Consider the following 21,342-nt stretch of genomic DNA (forward strand, 5'->3'; position numbering starts at 1 on the left):
CAAAACAGGCATGATTTTCTATTTAAGTTTAGATGGTGCATTTTATCCTGTAGCACCCTAGTTCAGCATATGACACTCTAGTCATCAAGTTAAGCATTTGAATCTTTGTGTGAAAGTACAAATATATTTGTATATATGGATGTTTGTGTGTGTCTGCATGGACATTTATGGCTTCCTGTCACATCCTTTGTCATGTCATGAGGAATGGTAGGAATCCCATCCAGTTTGTCTCAGCCACCATTTACTTCTGTGATGCTCTGGAATTCTGATTAGGTTCATTTTGGTCTTTCAATTTTTCCCTTTGCAAAAGAAATGCTTTATTCTGTAAACATTAAAAAAATTCTGTCACATATAGGTCAAAAAGAAAATATTAACCCTAGAATATTGTGGATTTAAGGGAAGTGTGTTCAGTGCTCTTGTTTTCCTTTCTAAAAGATTTATTGCTATCACCTGCCAAGATTTAACTGTAATGACAATTAAAGAGTTTTTGTATATTATGGCAGACTGAGATTTATCCCCAAGATAAGAGTTTGTTTACTGCAGGCTCTGTGTGCACATACACTGTATGTGACAATTCAGTGTACACAACTTAGAAACACACTTTTATAAGAATGTTGCATGTTTATGCTGAAAACCCATTTAAAATTTTTATCTGGAAGAATAAAAGCTCCTATATGGTACAATACTAACATTTTAGGATAGATTGTGATAAAACAAAGAGATAATGTCTCACATAAACTTGTTTTTCTTTGTTCTCACAATACCCACCCAGATTAATCCCAAACATTCTATGAGCTGCTGTTTATAAAGCATCTTTCAATTTGCTCAGATAATTAAGCATTAAGTTTTGACCAGATCACACTCGTTTTAAAAAAAAAAAAATTTATAGAGATTGATTGCTGCTTGCCTGAAATAACTGAAATGCTGCACAATGAGACTATGATACTTCCAAAAACTGCATTCATCTGCCAGACAGACATGCACACAAGGATCAGCTTTCTGCAAACATTCCTTTTATACTCATAGACAACCAAACACAGAGATTAGGTTTTGAATATAACAATTACAAAATAAACTCCTTGTAAAAATGATGTTTCAGTAGAGAATCAGAGCTTGTTGTTGCAGTATGAACTGTAGTCTTCTTTGCTGTGAGCAAACTAAACAGGCACTGATCTTGAGTAGACCTAAAATATGATGATGATTTATCATACATTTTTCATATCCTGATTATATCTCAAACTGTCATCTAATTGTATCACATTATTTTTTCATTAGCAAACATATAACCAACACATTAGAATTGTTTGTTTCCCTGGCATGTGTCTAGTTCGTTTTGTCTGGGTTCCCTCCCCCACAAGCCTGCACATTTGGAAATCTTCAACATACACAGGTTGATAGTGGTTGTGGGAAGTTTAAAAAAGAATAGGTCCAAGAGCTCATAGGAATAAATGATCTAGATATGTTATCCAATGCAAGCTCCCATTCTGCAGATAATTTTGTGATCAAAAAGACTGAACCCATGGGATATCAGACACCATACTGAATGTGTGACTGATAAAAGATATACTCTGGCTTCAGATCAATGTCACCTACACCCGCTACCATACAACTGCCAATGAAGATGGACAGAAGAACAATTTTTTAATGATACAAAACTAAGGAGCAAGTTACAGACACAGGTGGAGACACCTTGTCGCAGGAAAGTGTAAAGCTTCAACTTTTCTCTACTGTCCTTTAAAACAACTTTGGTTTGGGTGTTGTTATTGTTGTTGTTCACCATTTTACATAAACAAAAGGTAATTTTGTTACTAAAATATGACTAAAAAATTGCACCAAACAGTGTGCTCTGATTTATGCACTAAAGTCAGTTTCCCCAGCCTAACAATTCAAGAGTACACTGAGGTCTGCCTAAGCAAAAAAAAGTCATTTCTTTCACACTACAGTTCATGACATCACCAGGAAAGAGTATATTCATGATCAGCTTATGACATGATGTACCCAACACATTCTGATAATGAGTACTCTTTCTCCTCAATGAAGTGATGAAGCAAAACTTTCAAACTGCATTTCAAATATTCATCTCTGTAGTTCATAAACGAAGACTATTCATTCTCAAGTACAGGCATATGTCACTGTAAAAGATGACTGATAATGAATAGCATGAAAAAAAAAGACGTTTCATTGAAAACATCATTCACCATTTAAAGGTTACAAAACAATGACCTTACGACAAAAAAAGCTAGACTGATGTAAAATATATGCCGCATTCCATATTATCTACATACTTTACATAACAATGCTTCATTTCTCAACTTATGCCTAATGATATGGTGTTTTCATGTTCATCACAGACTAAAAATTGCAAAGCAGTCTACATATTCTCATTATCATGCTAACATTTTCACCCTTCAATGCCGCCAGGTTTCAACTATATGTTACAGCAATGTCTTAAATGCTGTCAATTACTTCTCCTATCAGCATTTCCTACCAAATTTAATAACAACTAAACAAGCACTGGGGAAATTTAATGGTTTATGCCCCAGCAGTTTCAAACTTTACAAGCAGAAATAAACCATCTATATTCACTCTGTGAGCAGCAAGACCAACAGAATAAGTTTAGACTTTTGTAAAACTATAAACATAAAAAGAGAAGGAAATGGGGCACTATCAATTTTTTTTAACTTTAACTTGTCGGTGTATTAAAATAAAAGGATTAAGATGTCTAATAACTGCTTTAAGTATTTTGTGATAAATTATTTCTTATACAGGACAATAAAGGTGGAAGAACTTGCTGTTCTTATGCATATACTAATGCATATCAAAGTTTGCACTATTTTCAAAACTTACCTTGCAGCTATCACTGCTAACAATCGATTGTACATAATAGTGGGATATACTTGAAAGACATCAAATTAAAGAACCACTGAAAGGAGATAAGTTTACACCCACATTCTTTTCTGTGAGTTACTCCCTCTCAGAATTAGTATTTCCAAAATCAATTACATTTTTGCTTCTTCCATTTTTAGGAAGAACTTTGCATCTCTGTAAACCCAACAAATCTTCATCTGGCCTTTGGCAATGTTCTCTGTACATGGTCTTCTAGTAGGGGTGAGGAGATAAAAAGCGAATATACTAACACATCAGAGTTTTGTTAACTTACAAAATATTTTAAAAAAGGTTTATCCACCTAAACTGTGCCATTTTGTTATCTGATTGGCTCCATTGTGATTACAGTGTAAAATACTTCTCTAAAATTAGGACATGAAAAAATCTATGAAAATGCCAAGCTATTAAGAATTATCCATAACCCTCTAATCTTTAGTGAGATGTTAGAAATGTTATTGTTGTCCATTAAATAAAAATAAATCTTATGGTTTTTATGTTTATATGTTTGGCCCAATTGTTACAATTAAAAAGAGCCATGTTAGATCAACAAGAACATTACTTAAATGACAAAGGAAGACTACCACACACCCTTTTTTCTCTCAACACACAATCATAAGAAAAAATAACTCATAACAGAGAAGAAAGAAAATTCAGAATATCAATTCAGCTGTTTCCTCCCTTCATCTGCAGTCTCAAAGGCACCCTTCCTATCACAGGCTGACAGTTAAGAGAAAAAAAAAACAAAACCAGCAGCTACTCTCTCTGTATATTCTAGTATTATTATGAATTTCTAATGTACCTTTCCAGCGGGACTGACTGGCTTCTGTACAAGAGGTTATAGCAGCGGTTCTCAACCTGTGGGGTGCGCCCCCCTGCTTACAAGAGGGGCGCGAAGGTGGTCATTTTTTTAAAGTTTCTTATACCGGTATTAGTGAAATTAGCTTACATTGCTGGCTAAGGGGGGTGCGCGGACGTACCTTTGTTCGTCAGGGGGGCGTCACAAGTAAAAGGTTGAGAACCACTGCCTCTGTGCTCTAACTCTAGACTATTTTACTGCTATATCATTAATGCCTTTGTCGTCCAATGGAAGCAACCCTGGTATCAACAGAAAGTTCAGGCAACTAATAGTTTCCTTGTAGTTCTTTTTTGACATCTGAGTCTGACATTTGAGTCTGACATCTCCAACTAATATGATTTTTATCTTACCATGAAAATAAATAAAGCAGCACTGTTGGTGCAGTAATTACTAATGCAGTGTGCAGCAACACACCAATTACTCAGTTGATTTTAATAATAATGATCTATCTAGTGCAATTTTTTTTTACAAATGTCTACATTTTAAATCTACAATTTTTTTTCAGTAGAGGAAAATATTCTGGACAACTTCTTGCTAAGTCTCCTATAAGAAGAAGCAAGGTAAGATCTTATGTCCCTACTCAACTAAAAACCACACAGCTCCTGCTTACCAAAAATACAAAATTTACACTGAATCAACATCAGTTATACAAATAAATCAAAGTTTTATTCCACATATTATGAAACCTGTGTATATTAATAGACAATAAAATCAATGAATCTATCCCAGACTATTAAAAAAAACTTATGTAAAAACTATTGTAGTATTCCTGCAGATATCACCACAGCATAAAGGCATGAATTTACTCCGTTTCTCCCTACCCCCTTGCTATCTCTCTTTCTCTCTAGGCACTTTCAATACACAGCACACACAGCACTCACAACAAGTGGTATCATCAACATGTGCACCATTCTGTCTGGCAGTAGCTGCTGGTCTGTTATCAAGTGGCCAAGCTGTCTTTGGAACTGTTAGGGTAAGAGATGGACACCTTTCTCTCCTCATCGCCAATGGAGTAGGTCAGGGACACAGCACTCTCTTCATCTTCACCGTCATGGCATGGCAGCTTGTCGTATTTATAGGTCCAGCACAGTTTACGATGCTGATACAAATACACAGTCAACACCGCTCCTGCACACAAAGTCAAGGACACAAATATTTCATATACCCTTGTCCACATTAATTCGAATGTACACTGGACAAGACTTTAACCTCCATTTACAAAGTATTCTTCAGCAAAGTGATACTTGTAATAGAATATATTATGTGTGAATACATAAACAGACAGATATGAAATCTAAAAGAAATTCTTCCATCTGAAAATGTATCACCACCTGCCATACAAGAAAAAAAAGTTCGTAAAAAATGTCATCTTAGGAGCCCACAAATCCCATTATTAACATCAAGAAAAATGCAACTGCTGCCTGTTATTTACTAAATACTTTTACCAAAAATGTTCACAAAACAATCAAATGATCTTCCTAAATTTAATGAAACTTGTTTCGTAACTCTTGTCAAACTTGTCCTGAAGGAGAAGCTGTTTATTTTATAGCTTTTCTCACCTATAATCAGCAGAAGTAGAGCACAGACAGATATGAGAGCCAGAATGATGCCTTGCACAGACTTCTGTGTGCCAGACCACCAGCTGTGCTTTGTAATACATCTGCTGTTAAACAGTTGCTTCTCCTTCTGGCAAGAAAGGCAGTGATTAATTTCCGGCCCAAAACATGTCTTGCAGCTTCCATGACATGGCAAGCAACCACTGGGTTCTGCAAGTTCAAATGCAAGATTTAATTGCATGCAAGGTAATAAAAATGATGCCTTGGTAATGAAACCTACAATTTTTTTCTCTACAGTAGCAACAAAGCATTCTAATTAAGCCATCACAGAAAAACATATCCACTCATTACAGATCTTTCAAATATATTTTATAAAACATGTTCAATGTATACACACACACATAATAATAATCTATCCATTAAGACTTGCTAAAATTCACCAAAAGCTGGTCTATCTGAGAGAAAATGTTGAAAATAAAGCTTTAAAAATCAGATCACAGTGCTTTTCAGTCATTTTTGCTCTTACTTATTCAGTGTCCTATGTATAGGTTTGTTTATGCATAAGGTAAATTTATTATTATACCAGTGAAACATAATTTTAAAAAAGAAACATTAGCTGAATACTACCATTTGTTTCAAGTGTTAATCTAAAAGTAAGCTTCTTTAAAATTATGCTGAATAAATATTACTTCTTGTTTTCAGAAAAGTAAATTCAAAGATAGCAATGCATCAAAAGTGTAAATTCACACATATTGATATAATGCCAACTCTTTCACCTCTTCCAAGAAATCCCTTCTTTTAACTCCCAACTGAAATAAAATATAAAGCACTCACCACTGTAAGTACCTCCAACACATTCAGTGTAGCAGGTGTTAAATTTGGCATGCAAGGTGATCCCAGGGTAACAACTAAGACATTGTGCCAAAGTAGGGCCTGAGCATGTCCGGCAAGACAAATCACAAGGCTTGCAGGTTGTGTTATCAGCATACGTGCCATCACTACATGAAGGAACACACACCCTGCACAAAGAGAACCATGTTTAGAGTAATGCATAAATAAAAACAAAATAAGCATACATGTATTATGTGTAAAAAGGAATTCGTGAAGATGCGCTGCTCACATTATTTTCATTTCCATTTTCAGTTAGGTTAACAATTGTTCTGTGATGATCCAAAGTGTCAACAACAGTTGTATCTAAGTATATGCAGCATTAAAATGTCTGCTCCAACACACTGTTTTCTTTTACAATGATTACCCTAATAGAAAACAACTGTCAAGATAACATTTATATCTGCCTCCTAATAGCTGTTGGTTTTTTCTAATAATACTTCTGTTTAATACCTTTACATAAACCTATCAATTAGATCTTAAGATACATTTTTAATATCATCCTACTTAAACTCCTTGATATATGAGATCCAAATTAAGTAACAATTACTGTTTTACAGCATCCTGAAAAAGTGTCAAAAAATTTTCCAGAGCATGAACTCACCCATTTGTCTGATTAATAAAGTTCTTGCACTGCAAGCAATTTTCAGGCCCCAAGCCAATACAGTCAGCTACACATTCTTCATGACACAACTGCAACATAAATGGACAAATACTGACAAGGCTGAAGGATGATTCCTTGTCGCCTACCACAGAAATGCCATGAATCAGAACATAAAACCTCAATGGTCAAACTACTCTCTTTATTTTCAAATCATTTTGCAAAGGTTTTTCTGGTCTCCTGAAAGAAAATGTTATCATAAATGTAACTGAAAGTCAAAGAGTTCTTCCTAGAGTAAAGACGACAAGATTTGTACCTCAAGTAACTAGACACGCACCGTTTTCAAAATTGTGGGTCTCAGAACATGTGTTGTATCTCCTGTAACATCCTTAGTAAAGGCACCAGGCACAGTGTTTGCTATCTTGGTGGGAGCAGTGGTTGTCGTTGTGGTAGATGTTTCATTCTTGAGACGAACTGGCTGTTCTCCAGTCCCATGCAGCACCAGTTCCCATGACAACAGCTGACCTACAGAGCAGACAAGTTACCTTTTTTTTTATCATCACCTCAATAAACTGAGCTCTTTACTGCAAACTGTTGTCTCAGAATTACTGTATCCTCTAAATCTTTACCTTGATCTAATATTTTGGTTACTGATGAGGTTTTTACCAAATGCTATATATCTTTCAGACATGTATGCATCTTAATTGAATTTCAGCATAAAGACTCTGTTGCCTCAACCCACCATTTTCCTCACCATCACTCGTTCTCTTCTCTTCCAAATATACTCTTCATGCAGGTCATCTTTTCCAGCAAGAAGTTATTATTAAAAAATCTGTTGCTGTCAGCCAATTTATTTCACTCTAGAAGTGTTGTCATCAAGGTGAAGATTGGTATGTTGCATTATTGTCATGTCTTGCTTTCAATATGATGATGGTTGGGGGAAGTGTTGGAGAAAATGATGTACGAAAACACCGAAATATAACATTAAATGTATCAGTTGTTAATATACTTAGGAACATTTTTCTGCTAACTTTATATCTCATGACCTATTTCTGCAAAGACCAAAGCCCTGTTTAAAATCAAACCATTTCTTAAACACAAAATAAAACATTTTACTCAAATTTATTTTCGTAGTTTTGAAAAGTGATCTTGATGTATATCATACCTGTCTTTATTTAGTTTTAGGTAAACAATTTTGAAAACCACAAATATGCTTAAAGCATGGATTGCTCTCTCTGTGTCAGTGCCGACTGCACTTTTTCTATCCATTCACATACCTGCTTTCACACTGTTTTACTGAAATAATAAATCCCTCCACCCTCTAGAAATATCTTGTATCTGACAAATATAGTCTTTCCTGATTAGCATGAAATTGCACTTGTCTCTGCACAATTTAGGGTTTGAAAGACCTGCTCCAAACATGCATTTGATTAAAAGGCATATCAAGCAGCTAACAAACAAAAATTCTATTCATACCCACTTTCTTCATGATTAAAACTTGCCGAAAGTAGAAAATCAAATCATCTTAAAAGTCCCACACCAAAAATAAAAACTTTCAAAAACTATGTACAAAGACAACATTACTAAGAGATGTTAATATCACTGAAGAATGGAAAATAACTATCACCTGAATCTAGTTCCCCACTGTAAGGATTGCCATTTTCAATTTCCAGCATCCATTGTCCTTGAGGATTTTCCCCCCAAAAATGAACTGAAAGAAATGGCCAGCCTCTAAAACCATCGGATGAAAGATCATTTGGTCGCCTTGGTAGTAGTGTGGAGCGTGTACCCTGTTTCAAATTTTAAAAGTAGCGAGTAATTTCCTGTCATGACTCAAAAATGTTTCGGTCGAGTAAAACAAACCAGTTTCCTCTGAGTTAAACTAAATGATAGTAAGCAAACAGACATGACATCAATAACACTCTATAAAAAAAAACTACACAAAGCTCAAATCAGTAAATGTTCACAGTGCTGTTTGAAATGGGTTTTTTCCCTAGAATCCTTCAAGCTCCCAGCAAGTGTAAGCATAACTGTCATCTCTTAAACAATTCATACCTGCCACATTAAATACGGTTTTTATTTTATTCATGTTTCTCCTTAATGTGTTTTTAAACTAAGCATTTATCTATTTGCCAAATATTTTATCCAATATAAACTTCAAATTCGCTCTGGCAGCAGGTAATTCAAAAGATGAGAATTTAGTTTTTTATCTTGTGGTTAAGAGGAAAACTGCTTTAGACACCTTCTCAAGTCTGAAATGATACATCTCATGTGAAAGCCCAAACCTAAAAATAAAGTACCTGTGGTGATGTGAGATGAATGACAATATCACCACGGCGACCATAAGACATCTCAATGCGGCACTGTACATGCTCCAGATAGCGCACTTCATCAGATGACCCAGCACAACCATCGGTTGACACAGTCGCCACGTGCCTTGCACCATGCATATCACTGCATGGAAACATCATGTCACTTAATACAAATGCTGGTATCGTACACAAGGAAGCATTTCACTCTGCATGTTTCCTATTTATAACTTAACTGTTCAATTTATTAAAACTTAGTTCTCTGAAAACATCTAACCATTGAAAACAGCTGGCCAATCTCATGGACGGTGTATTGTATACGAAAAATCCCTCTGAGTGTGGATAGAGGACAAGATGAACCTTCATGTCACAATCTCAAAATGGCTAAAAATTAAAATTGTCAAATTTCAGGGCCATGTCTTGGTGCAAATGGCAAGCTCATATTCATGAGCTAGATGTGCCAGAATTTAAAACAAGATACGATATTAACAAGCCACTCCAAATGAACCCACAGTTCTTTTAATATGCATGAATCTTAAGGCAGCTCATTAATTTAAACTTTCCATCATAAGGATTTTATGTTGTTCCCAAGAAATGTGCTTGTAACTCTTCTCTTGGCAGAGTTTAAAAAATGTTACTGCAGATTCTTCAGACACCTTTAGAGGTAAATACATCATCTTTAGAAATCCATGACAGCAAATGATGAGTAGGATTTGATGAGAATCAAGCCATTTTGCCAAGTCAGCTCTGGATCTTACTCTTGTCCCTGTTGACTAGGAGCCACACAAATACGCTTTTCAGGCACAGTCCGCCACTGCAGAGCCAAGTCAACCATGCGTGATGCATCCATAAGACCATAACCATAACGAAGGCTTACTATCAACAGGACAAACAAAAAAAAAAACAACAACGAAGTTTTAAAATTTACTAAAACCTGGTGCAATCTAACAGAAAGAATAAAATTACAACAAAAGGATTAATAGATCTTGTCACTACTTGTCCCAAAATTGAGTTGTAGTTTTTTAAATTAATTTTTTTCTGGGGAAAAAGTATGCTTGATATCTCCTCTCAAAGTGAGAAATGTAAAGTTATATAACTTGTGTCATGAAGAGGACAAAGTTATTCCCTTAGATTTGGGGATAATGATCTTGTAACAAGCCCAAACCCAGTCAATCAAACATTTTGCACTTGAGTTTTAAAAAGTCATTCTCACCTTGACGACCCAGGGCATTAGTGACCCACTGACCATCAACCATAGGTTCAGGACGAGCAGTCATTAATGTAATATACTGCACATCTCGCCAAGTCAGGTCAGGGCTGCACGCCCAAAAGCAAATGACTAAAGCAAGATATACATACTTTATCATTTCTGCTAAGCTCTGTACATCTAGTCTTTTATGTAATCCCAAGCTAGTCTGTTTATAAGTTTGACAGGTATATATATCAGTGTCTTCCCAACTTAATCTTATGATACTTTACAATAATAAGAAAAACTTTATGTTGGTAAACACTGTATAATGTGCAGGAAAACCATATTCTACAAACAGATTAATAAACCTTGCAGGATTGTCATAAATCAGAAATTATAGCTCAAAACCTTACAGTGTAATCACATGTTCATAATGTAAACACACAAAAAATTTGTGCACTGTTCAAATCTACTGTAATCAGTACTTACGATAGCATCTAACTGAAAACAGAAAGAAACCTGAGCCAGCACCACCTACTTTGCTTCTAATATTAGAGCTACAATGCCTGCTGCCAAAGGTGCAGATGCTGAGGTCCCAGTGTGTGTCTCAGTACAACGCTGGTGAAGATCCACAGTTACCTGCAATGAAGAGGTTGCTACACCCACATCTTTCTAACCTGCATTAGACAAAATATCTAAACTAGCTTTCTTTACCTTTTTTACTTTTTTCTTCTTCTTCTGTAACAAAACCAAGTGTTATCTTCTATGATGGACAATAAACTGAAGAAACTAGCAAAAAAAATAAGCTGGACAAAACATTCTAGTCATTGAAATGATTGTAGGCTGTGCATACTTCAGAGCTTTGTTATGTCTATAAGTCTGTGACATGTAAATAACTGCTTACAATCTGCTTTTCATTAAAGGCACCACTGCTGTAGGTAGTGGCTAAGGTAGAGGAGCACTCTTCTAGGTACCACGGTTTGGTACCATGCTCTGATGTGGATGATATAGATAAAGTATAGATGCTGTTGGCATAACCATCACAATTGCAAGAATCTTGAGCGCTGCCTCCATTGCCAGAAGCCCAGACAAAAATGGAACCTTTTCCATCTCGACCCTACAGACAGTTAAAGGGAAAACAGATGTTGCTGCAGCCTCTCGTTCACCTCATATTTGGTATTTGTAAATAAATCCTCTCTCTTTCGCACATACCCAGCAGCTTTTCATTCACCACATATTTGGTATTTGTAAGTAAATCTTCTCTATCACATGAAGCATCCCCAGATAACTTTCGTTCACCTCATATTTTGTATTTATAAATAAATCCTCTCCCTCTAAATAAATAAATCCCCCTCTTTCTCACAGATATAAAATCACCATATGCTGAATAAGTTTCTGTCACAGTGTCATCTGAAAATCAACAATCCGAGAGTTTACTAACAAATCTAATGCCGTTTTCAAAGGCCTTTTTGGCTAATGGGCCTGGCCCATCAACCACTCTTCCATCATCATCAGGACCCCAGCTGGCTGAGTAGATGTGAATATGAGATCTGTTGAAACTGAGGGATGCTGCCTCCACTGCATCAAATACCTCCCCATCCAGCATTCGCACACCTGTAGCAACACATTGGTGAGAAAACACCAATAATGACCAACAACTTTTATGCCCAACAGTCACTCAAGTATTAAGCAGTATTATTAGTACCTATTACAACTCAGCATCAAAAAGTTAGGTCCTGCGAGGTCTCTTTCACCCGTTCTCTCATTGACACTCATGCTCAGTTAACATAACAAAATGTATATTTAATACAAGAGACAGTAAAAACAAACCCTAAGACCAAGCAACAAATAGCTGATGAGAAAGATAATGTTGTTTATGTTCAATGAACAGTGTGCTTACCACCTATTTTGGAGTTATAAGCGATCCCAACAGCACAGTTGGAATTATTGGCCACAGCAGAAACTTCACCTGCACAGCGTGTTCCATGTCTGAAAACAACGAGATCCAACAATGAATGCAAAGACCTACACAGCTCACTTTTAATTCTTGGTGTTTCTCAGTATTAATTATTATCTCTTTGTATACATCTTCATGCATGACAAGGACTGCACAGACTTTTTAGTTTAGCAGCAAGCTCTTGTGTTTGAAAAAATAATGTTTGTAAAAGATATGGACCGAATAACACATCAGCTTTGTGAACCTGACAATACATCTGTGCACAACCACTGTTACAAAGTATGAAACAGATGGCAAATATTATAAATTCTAAAATCTAGCAGAAGTGTTGAATATTAGCTTCTATTGTACAGTTTGCACCCACAGATATAAAAGTCTTCACAGCTACAGCTCAATCACGTCAATTTCATTCATGCTGAATGAGTTAATTGTTAAGACCGACTCCTACTTGCAGTAAATGACAATGTACTGCCTATTCTTAATCCATTGTACCCTTCACCATCCAGAAAGCAAAGAAAATTAAAGGACAATGATAAGCCCAAATTAAAGTTATACTTGCCTGTTCTCGTTTGTGTTATCATATCTAGGCATGGGGTCATTGTCTTGATCGTTCACATCATAACTGGCGTAAGGATCCTGTAAAAAAGAAAAATTTTCTAAGAGAAGATGCAGCACTACTACCATCAGCTGCCTTAATTACACCCTTAACAAATGGGTCCTAAATGAGCAACAAATCAATCCTCCCCAAGCTGCCTGAATAATCAATACTTCTGAAATGTCTGTAAATGCTAAAGAATGTATACCAACAATGATAAATCTTTGTTCTGTCCATAGTCCCACTTGCACTGTTTTCTCTATTGCAAAAAGGTAATCAATAAACTGTACTGGTACAATCTAGCATTATGACAGAATAAAAATCAATTTAGGAAACCTAATAGCATGATGGGAGACAATTATGATCTTAAAGGTTTACAGGAACACAAAACACCTTTTTAACTGTATGGCCTGAGGTCAGTGAGATAGTATTTCCCAAAATCTGTGGGAATAACTGCCTCTCTCAAAATACAGGCCTATAAACATTATCATGCAAAAAAAGAGCTGGGAAAAAAATACTGACAGGAATGAATAAAGTTTAGCTTATGCTGTCAATGCTACAACCAAAGGGACAGATGGAATCATGCTGCGAAGCAGATTTGACCTCTTTCTGTGCAGAGATGTTAGGAGGCTTGTACATTAAGTTGGTGGGTGGGCAAGTTATGTTAAATATGAGCTCAATGTCTTCCCTCCCCTCCTCTATCTCACCCTAGCTTTAATCTCTGCCTTGTCTCCACAATGATTTTCATACTTCCTACCATTAAAAATGGATAACAGCTCCCTTTAACAGATGATTGGCAGAACAAAGTCTCTCAAACTCACATAATTTTTTATGAGGTCAGGATGGTCCCGCTCAATTCCATCATCCAGGATGGTAACCACAATATCTCTTCCTGTGAAGCCCTTCTTCCATGCTGAGATCACATTCATGTCAAATCCTCCATGTCCTCCTCCATGCTGTAGACATGTCTTTCTTTTATTCTTTTAAGTCACAGTTATAGTTTTTTTTTAAAAATCAACATTTCACCAACACCAAATATGTCAAATGTAATAAATTTCAACCATAATATTGTTCATATTTTTCATTTTTTAAAACTAAATGTTGAAGTTAATGACGAGCAGCAGAAACTGGGTGGTCATAGTAAAACCTGAATTATTCCATTTTATCCTCTCTTTCTGAATCAGTTATTTGTTTTTTAACTCAATGTTCTCCCATCTTGAGTACAGTCTTTTCTCTCAGAATGCAAGAATTTTTATTATTTACAAAAAATTGTGAAAAAATAACCATATCAAATTTTCTTTTCCTATAAAGATATAAATCTCAACAGAATTCAAACTCTCTTACCTGAATTTGCTTCAAGCTTATCTTGGGTCACAGTTACATATCCATGAAGTTTGTAATTTTGAGGTATATTAAAGTTATCATGAAGTAGGCTACCATACAAAACCTGGTGCTAACACCACAAATTTTGCAGAAAATCCCGTTCAGATGTCAAAAACACATATCTGATAATATCTGCTTTATTCTCAAAAAACATCTTGAAATGAAATTTAAGCACTTTATGGTTGAAATTAGTGTGACATTTGTGATTTCTGACTTGCAAATTTTGGAAAGGAAGTAGCTTAGGCTAGAAAATTCAAAATTACTGCCAGGAAACTATCCCCTCCAAAACAATGCCAAAGATGGTAGCTGCAGGGAAAAGATTCCATTAGCTATTTCCTTCGTTTATGAATTACTTCCCTTAGCCTAGATAAAAATAAAAAATGGAACAAAATTATTGTACCCGTCTTTCGCAGAGCAATCTCTGTGCTTGCTTGTGCTTATACAAAAGCATCTTATCAGTGGCTCATTTAACAAGAAAACCTATTTCATAATTCTGTGAATGCAGCCATGTGTACTTCAGTCCACTTTGATCAGTTTGATAGTTTTGCTGAGAATGTCATCACTCTCTTATTTACTGTAATCTGAGATATTTTAAGCTTATCAAAGTCAAAATTAATGTATGATACTGACCAGATACCACTGCCGATCATAGTAAGGGTCATTCAGTTTAAATGGTCCACTGAGTGGCTTTACCAGATCTCTTTTGGTACGAACTTTGGCTACCTGCTGCTCAAACCAGTGCACCTGCAACAGATTGGCAACTCATGTAATTTGAGGAATAAATGCACCATCTCCTTATACTGCATTTTACTTTCTCCCCACCCTGAACATTGCTAAGTGGATCATTGACTAAATATATTCAGCATTTCAAGAATTCTAAATAATATAACAATTTTATAAGTTAGTTTAGTCTTTGGTTACATATGTCAGCTTCTTTAAACTATCCTGAAAGTAGAACACACACACACAAACACAAAATCATAATTATTCATTATTATTAATGCATTCTTCTTAGTTAAAGTTAAGGTAAAGAGTCCCACAGAACAAATGCAACAGTGAACTCAAGTGCATCATCTTGTCTACAGTACAGAATGAGGAACTAGAAGCCAAGCCCTCTCTTCTGCTGCCTTAACTTTCCTTAACAAATCAGCTACTAATTCTGCCTTGGCAGCAATTAAGAGGGAATGAGAAGCTATTCATCCACATGCAGAAGCAGCCTTGAACCAGAGAAATGAAGCTGAGCATACCAGCTACCAAGATATGGAGAAGAGGAAGCTGTGGAAAGAGATTTGTGCTTCACACTAAGCCTGCAACTAAGGCTACATCACGGAAATGCAGCCAATCCTGGAAACAGGTGCCAGACACAGAAAAAAAACACAGCATGCCTAAGACGAGATTTGAACCGAAGACAGCCAATCCTCACTGTATACCAAGATAGAGCCTCCACTCGTAGTTATGCTCACGTGTGTGAGAAAGAGAATAAGAAAGACGGTGATGTAAGTGAAAGAATTAGGAGAGGGTGTGTAGAAGAGACCGCAGCTAGCCGATGGCGTTTCATAGCCACCTCTCTCCAGTTTCCGCTCCAGTCAAAGCCCTAACGAACGTCAAGCTGTGTGCGTTGTGGGGCTTTTCTTCACCCATGAAACTGAAAGTTTCCATCTACTATGAATGAGCACCGATCAAAGTCGCAGTCCTCGCCGTGACAGATACGCGACGCGCGCCCAGAAGTAGGACGGCGCGGCACGTGCTGCAAAGCGGGTTACCTGTCGTCTGCCAGCCACAGGAATTTCGGTGACGTATGTCGCCTGTCGTCTGTCAGCGGACTGGCATCTCAAGCAATAAACCGATTTCTTTCGTAGTGCTCCCCGCCTGGGCAACCATTTGTTTTACACAAGACTAGAACTCTTCTCCACCCCATTAGAGAGCCGATAGGTGATGCGTTCATTTCCTGTACCCTGAACGATGTGTACGTGTGCGCGCGCGTGCATATATCTATACAGGTCTATTGTTCACGTGTAAGATACACTGATTATGTAGTTATACGCGCTTGACAACTTCGGGTATAAAAAAAAAAAAAAAACGTTAAACGATCATCGGTTTTACAAAGCGACCCGTGAAGTAATTTCACGTAACATATTTCGCCTTCCAGATCACTTCGACTTTTTTCTTGTTTTGTGCGGAGTTTCTTTTCAACGCTTTTGGGGGGTTTTCTTAAATGCAATGGTGAAACAAGCGCAATTTTTTTTTTAAGAGGACCCGTAAACTGAGTACATCTCTCTAACGAGATCTGCACCAAGACCACCGCTCTATATCAAATAAATTGAGAGAACGGCCCCCGTATCTCCCGACTTCCAGACACTCCGACTCCAGGTAAAAGGAGAGGTCTGCTATCATCGGCATTCGAATCAGCGGGTGTGCTTTGCCCAGCAGACGTAATCTTAATCGACGGTCCGAAAATAGGCAAAGGAAGCGGTCTGTGCACGGTAGTTATTAAAATAGAAGCATCAACAGTTATGAGCGGTAAAATCTTGAACACGTCAGATACCCGGCGCTGGGCATGCCGGCGTTGCTAAAATTAAACAGAATGTAGGAACGGCTGAAATCAATGCATCATGTTCTTTCTTCGGTCACTTACAGAAACGCGGACACTGCATAAACTCCCTACCATCAGGAATAGATTATGTGGTGCGTTTTAATCAACTTATGTTGATACGTGTGCGTGTATGTGTGCAGTCGTGCATGCATGAGTGGGTGCAGCACGATCAAAGCTAACATCTTGTTAAATGTAGTTCTTTTAACAACACCCCACCGCCACCACAAAAATACTAGTTGCAAAATGGTGTCCCACGCCTGTCTTAAAACCTCATCGGTGAACCTTCCTGAAACGTTATCCATGCCTACGTTAGTTCTCTTTTATAAAAAAAAAATGGGGCAGGGCCTCCCAACAGCAAGCGCTATCCTCCGCAGGAAATCTAGTTTAAGAAGGGCTCAGAGAAATGCATTCCGCTGTTGGCAGTTTTTCTATTCCAGGCTCAGATCAAAATGGCACTTTCTGACAGGTCGCTTCCGCAGACAACGTGCACTTGAATGCCCCACCAGCGCAGACAAATATCGTCTTAATTTACACTATTCTTTTTTATTTGAAATAAACTTCCTCAGTCTATGGAGCAGGAAAACTAATTACAGCCCGGACGCCAGTGCGCCATACACGATGCTCCCACCCCTCCAAAGCACATTGCCTCCACGTGTCTCTATCGCCATATGACCTCCGTCACGCGTACTTCATAACAGCAGCACTCTTGTAAAGTGTAGCGTTCTGACCCCGTCCTGGCCTGCTGTAACCATCTGCTAACCTGTGACTAATCGCTAGGCACAATGTTTTGTCTTTTTGTGTTAAGCGTTAACCCAGGGAGGAATGCAGGCCCTCTGCTCCAGCACCAGTTAAGGAATTCTATCAGTCTAAAGACCGAGTGGCAGAGACGTTTGGCACCAGGGTACTTTAACGTACCTTCAACGCTAGGCAGATAGTGTTGTTTTTTTTTTTTAAATCGATGCCCCCGCCACCCACACAGGAAAGAAAAGCTCAGATAATAATAAAACCAAGGGGGTATGAAGTGACCAATGAGGTTTTACAGCCGGGATCAGAGTATGGGATTGTAGCGAACATCAAAACGCTGGCGACCGTGAAATTTTACAAGGTTCGTCTTAACAGCATCTGTCTTGCCACGATAACGATCACACTGAAGACGACTTAATGTGCTCCCTCCCCCTTACAGTCACTTCCTTCCAGAGGCGACCTTTGACCTACTTCAAGCTACTGCATGTAACGCACTGCACTCTGGTTCTGCCCGTCAAGACCATCGTGCACATGCGCGGCACCTCAACTATTTTATGCGCGTGCTTGCCGCTTCCCTGCTCCTTGCTGCGTGCATCTCCAGCTCAGCGCACTCCACCCACTCCCTCCATACTCGCCCCTAATCTCTGCACTCTCCGCTGTGCTTCAGGCGGTGACCCCAGTTCCGAGCAACTTTTGATTAGCTGACAGCATCATTAGGACCCCTACCTCCGTGCTCACATTCTTGCCCAGGCGGCGAGACGGCAACGGGAGTCCACGCAAGCAAAATAAGCTCGCACCATGCAAGAAGAACATCAAGTGCAGTTCTACTCAAGTCTTTTACTTCGCAAATGAACTACAAGTTTTCTGCTTTTTTTTTTTTGTTTTGTTTTGTTGTGTCACTAGTAACCAAAGAGGCGCTTTTGTCGGTTTTCCTCCCGCCTATTCTTGCTGCGTTCTGCTTTTTACGTGACATTAACATGTTTGCTAACATTAAATGTTCACTTACATTTGTTCATTTTTCAATAAAGCTAAGCGAATAGGGAAGGGGGGATGTTATTTATACATTTTCCACACAAAGAAAGAAAACTATTTTTTTTCCTGGCTTAAATTCCTTATCTGCGCAAACTTTTCTACTGTTCTTTTCCACTGTGGATCTTGACAACAGGACCCGGCCAAGTGCCTAATGCTTTCGAAATGCCAGTGGATTTTACAGAAAACTTTCTCGCTAAGCGTGTGCGCGCGCACACAAACACACACTTTCTATTATCATTCCAGGACATGCTTCTTGGAGCTTCTAACATGCTCTCAAAAGACAGCTTTACAGTACAAGTCGCTGGCCAGGAGCCAAACCACGCGACACTCACACCCGTGGGACACAATGACCTGCTGTGCCATCAAATAACGTTTGCTTCCAAGGAAAAAAAATGGGGAAAAGCTGTAGTGTTTTGTGAAATTACATATTTGTCTAAGCGCCAAGTCTAGATGCTTTCCAGTCGTGTCAACATTTGTCCAGCAGCAAGCCAGTTGATGTCTGTAATGACACTCAAAAATGGCATACAAAAAGAATGCATTCCTGCTGTTTTCCTTTTCCAAAAATAAATAAAAGTCAGAATCATTTAACCATCCCAGTCATGCACACATTCGAACTGCTTCTGAAAAACTATGGGAAAAAATGACTGCGCCTAACTGACAAGGAGACTGCCGACTGTATTGAATTAACTCAAGTCATTCCTTACAACACAGGCTCGTTTTACACACACGCGCGCGCGAGCACAAATAAAAACGAGCAGCTTGACTTCTTTTAAAAGCAGTCTGCTTAACACAAGTTTTCGGGTACAAGAAAAAAATCTGTTCATACTGTTTTCACGTCGACTTTCTTTTCTTTTTCAAGGACTGCTGAGACCGAAAACCAGTGCAGAGAGAGAAGGCAGTTTGAATATGCCTTTAATGAAAGAAGAGATATATTGCACAAACTGGGAAGTTTTTGGAAACTTTTGTGCAAACCCTTGTTTCTGTAGGCTAGGGCAGTGGTTCTCAAAGTGTGGTCCGCGGACCACTAGTGGGAAGTCTGGTGGTCCGCGGCTGACAGTCGTCATATGTCAGCAAAGTGATGTTTAAAGTGATGCATTCCTCGCATTAACATTTTAATTACAAAGAACGAGGTACATGTATACGTAGTTTTATGTCAATTATGTATTACTATACTACTGTCACAAAAGGACATTTAATTTTGAATTGTAATGAAACAAATGTGGCAATTTAAATTTGAAATTCATAGTACAGACTGATTTTTTGGACTTGGTGGTCCGCCATATTTTTTACTTAAGTAAAGTGGTCCGCGGTCCGAAATACTTTGAGAACCACTGGGATAGGGGTGGTGTTGTACACGTAACTGTACAACTCCCTTTCTTGCCTTCAGGCTTTCTTTTGCATTTCATTGCTCCTGCCCACAGGGAAAAAAACAGACACTTAGAACTACTTGCCCAGTCTACTGGCATTTTCCGTCGAGGTCAAAGCCTTGTGGTATGGGCAATTTACGGCCTGTACACCGCCGACGTCTTTGTCTTGTCAGCAAGGCGCGACTTTCAGTGGTCGGTAGGGAGAAAGGAGGAAGGGTGCAGGAAGAAAGGAGGAAAAGTGCAGGGTTGGGGGTACTGTATCCCAATTAATCTTTCAGTGGTCGGGGAAGACTTTTGATCTCGACCTTTAATTCTGCGGCAAAATTAATTTTTAAAAAAAAACTATGCCTTGGTGAGTCTCGTAAGGATTTCACAAACGCAATGTGCACAGAACAATCTCACCTGCGCAAACACACAGAAATAACAAGAATTGGGACCTCAGGTGAAGGGGTTGTGCGACATCAAGGCTGTTGTGACTGACGGCTTATGTGATCATGTCTGACTTGCCACAAGCACGCAGCAGACATCACAGGTGCACTCACCTCAGGGTGCGTGGACAGCGCAGCATGGTGCTCGTGGCTACGTTCGCTGGAGCGTTTTTGGCGATTGGGTATTTCAAACAAATAATGGTCTTCCAAGCTTCCAATCTGCAATCAGAAATGATGTAAAAAGATGGTTTACTTGTATCGCAACATCTGTCTTGTATCCCTGTGTCAAGCATTTCTCTGAATTGTCATTTCATTCCTATCTTTAGTTTCACCTCTTGTTAAATACTTTGTTTCACGTTGTGCAATATTCTGCCAATGCACACATGTGTGAGCGTGTGAGAGACAAAGGGAGCGACAGACGGGGACAGCTTGAATGTTCTCTTCGATTCGTACGAGAACCATACACAGACATCTGCGGCCTGGTGAACAACAGATCGCAATATGCTTATCTGACTGGTTCAGCTCAAATGTTTCCGTCGAACGAAATGTAGAATAATTTACAAAATATCGACACTTAAACTGATGCTACGTGTTGGTTATCCAAGCTAGCGCCTTGTTGCACACCTGGCCCTAGATGTTTGTACAAACTCTTCGCCGACTGAACAGGTGTTTACGTTGTAAGTACATTAGCGTGGGCAAGGTCACATGGGGTCTGAGACAACAGACCACGTCAGCAAATGGAAATTATTTCAGTAGCCATGCTGTTCTTATGGTTTAAAGCACTCCGCAAGGCAGCCCTTCCAACCTTTCCCCCCTCCTTCCATCAAGGCGTGCCCGTCGTCCCCGACCACCCTCACCCACCCACGCGCGAACTCTTGTCGCACCACCCTAGCCACAACAAACAACCCTGCCGTTTTACCTCGCGGGAGAGGACTAAGTGTTCACAATAGATGGACGT

General features: G+C 38.4%; 1 protein-coding gene across 1 annotated transcript in view; it reads right to left on the bottom strand.

Moving 5' to 3' along the window:
• Positions 1-996: 996 nt before the first annotated feature.
• LOC112553735 (furin-like protease kpc-1) overlaps positions 997-21,342 on the bottom strand; it is a 28,260-nt gene continuing 7,914 nt past the window's right edge. Inside the window, exons 2-18 of the mRNA XM_025221149.1 lie at positions 20,499-20,603; positions 14,851-14,964; positions 13,659-13,793; positions 12,802-12,878; positions 12,186-12,274; positions 11,727-11,899; positions 11,190-11,402; positions 10,824-10,924; positions 10,310-10,413; positions 9,855-9,972; positions 9,088-9,241; positions 8,415-8,577; positions 7,125-7,312; positions 6,791-6,879; positions 6,133-6,317; positions 5,302-5,508; positions 997-4,870 (exon numbers count right to left, since the gene is read on the bottom strand). Of these exons, the coding sequence (XP_025076934.1) occupies positions 4,683-4,870; positions 5,302-5,508; positions 6,133-6,317; positions 6,791-6,879; positions 7,125-7,312; positions 8,415-8,577; positions 9,088-9,241; positions 9,855-9,972; positions 10,310-10,413; positions 10,824-10,924; positions 11,190-11,402; positions 11,727-11,899; positions 12,186-12,274; positions 12,802-12,878; positions 13,659-13,793; positions 14,851-14,964; positions 20,499-20,603 (2,403 nt within the window). The 3' untranslated portion in view covers positions 997-4,682. The remainder of the gene's footprint in view (positions 4,871-5,301; positions 5,509-6,132; positions 6,318-6,790; positions 6,880-7,124; positions 7,313-8,414; positions 8,578-9,087; positions 9,242-9,854; positions 9,973-10,309; positions 10,414-10,823; positions 10,925-11,189; positions 11,403-11,726; positions 11,900-12,185; positions 12,275-12,801; positions 12,879-13,658; positions 13,794-14,850; positions 14,965-20,498; positions 20,604-21,342) is intronic.

This window comes from Pomacea canaliculata, linkage group LG13 (assembly GCF_003073045.1).
Source record: "Pomacea canaliculata isolate SZHN2017 linkage group LG13, ASM307304v1, whole genome shotgun sequence".
Taxonomy (NCBI): domain Eukaryota; kingdom Metazoa; phylum Mollusca; class Gastropoda; order Architaenioglossa; family Ampullariidae; genus Pomacea; species Pomacea canaliculata.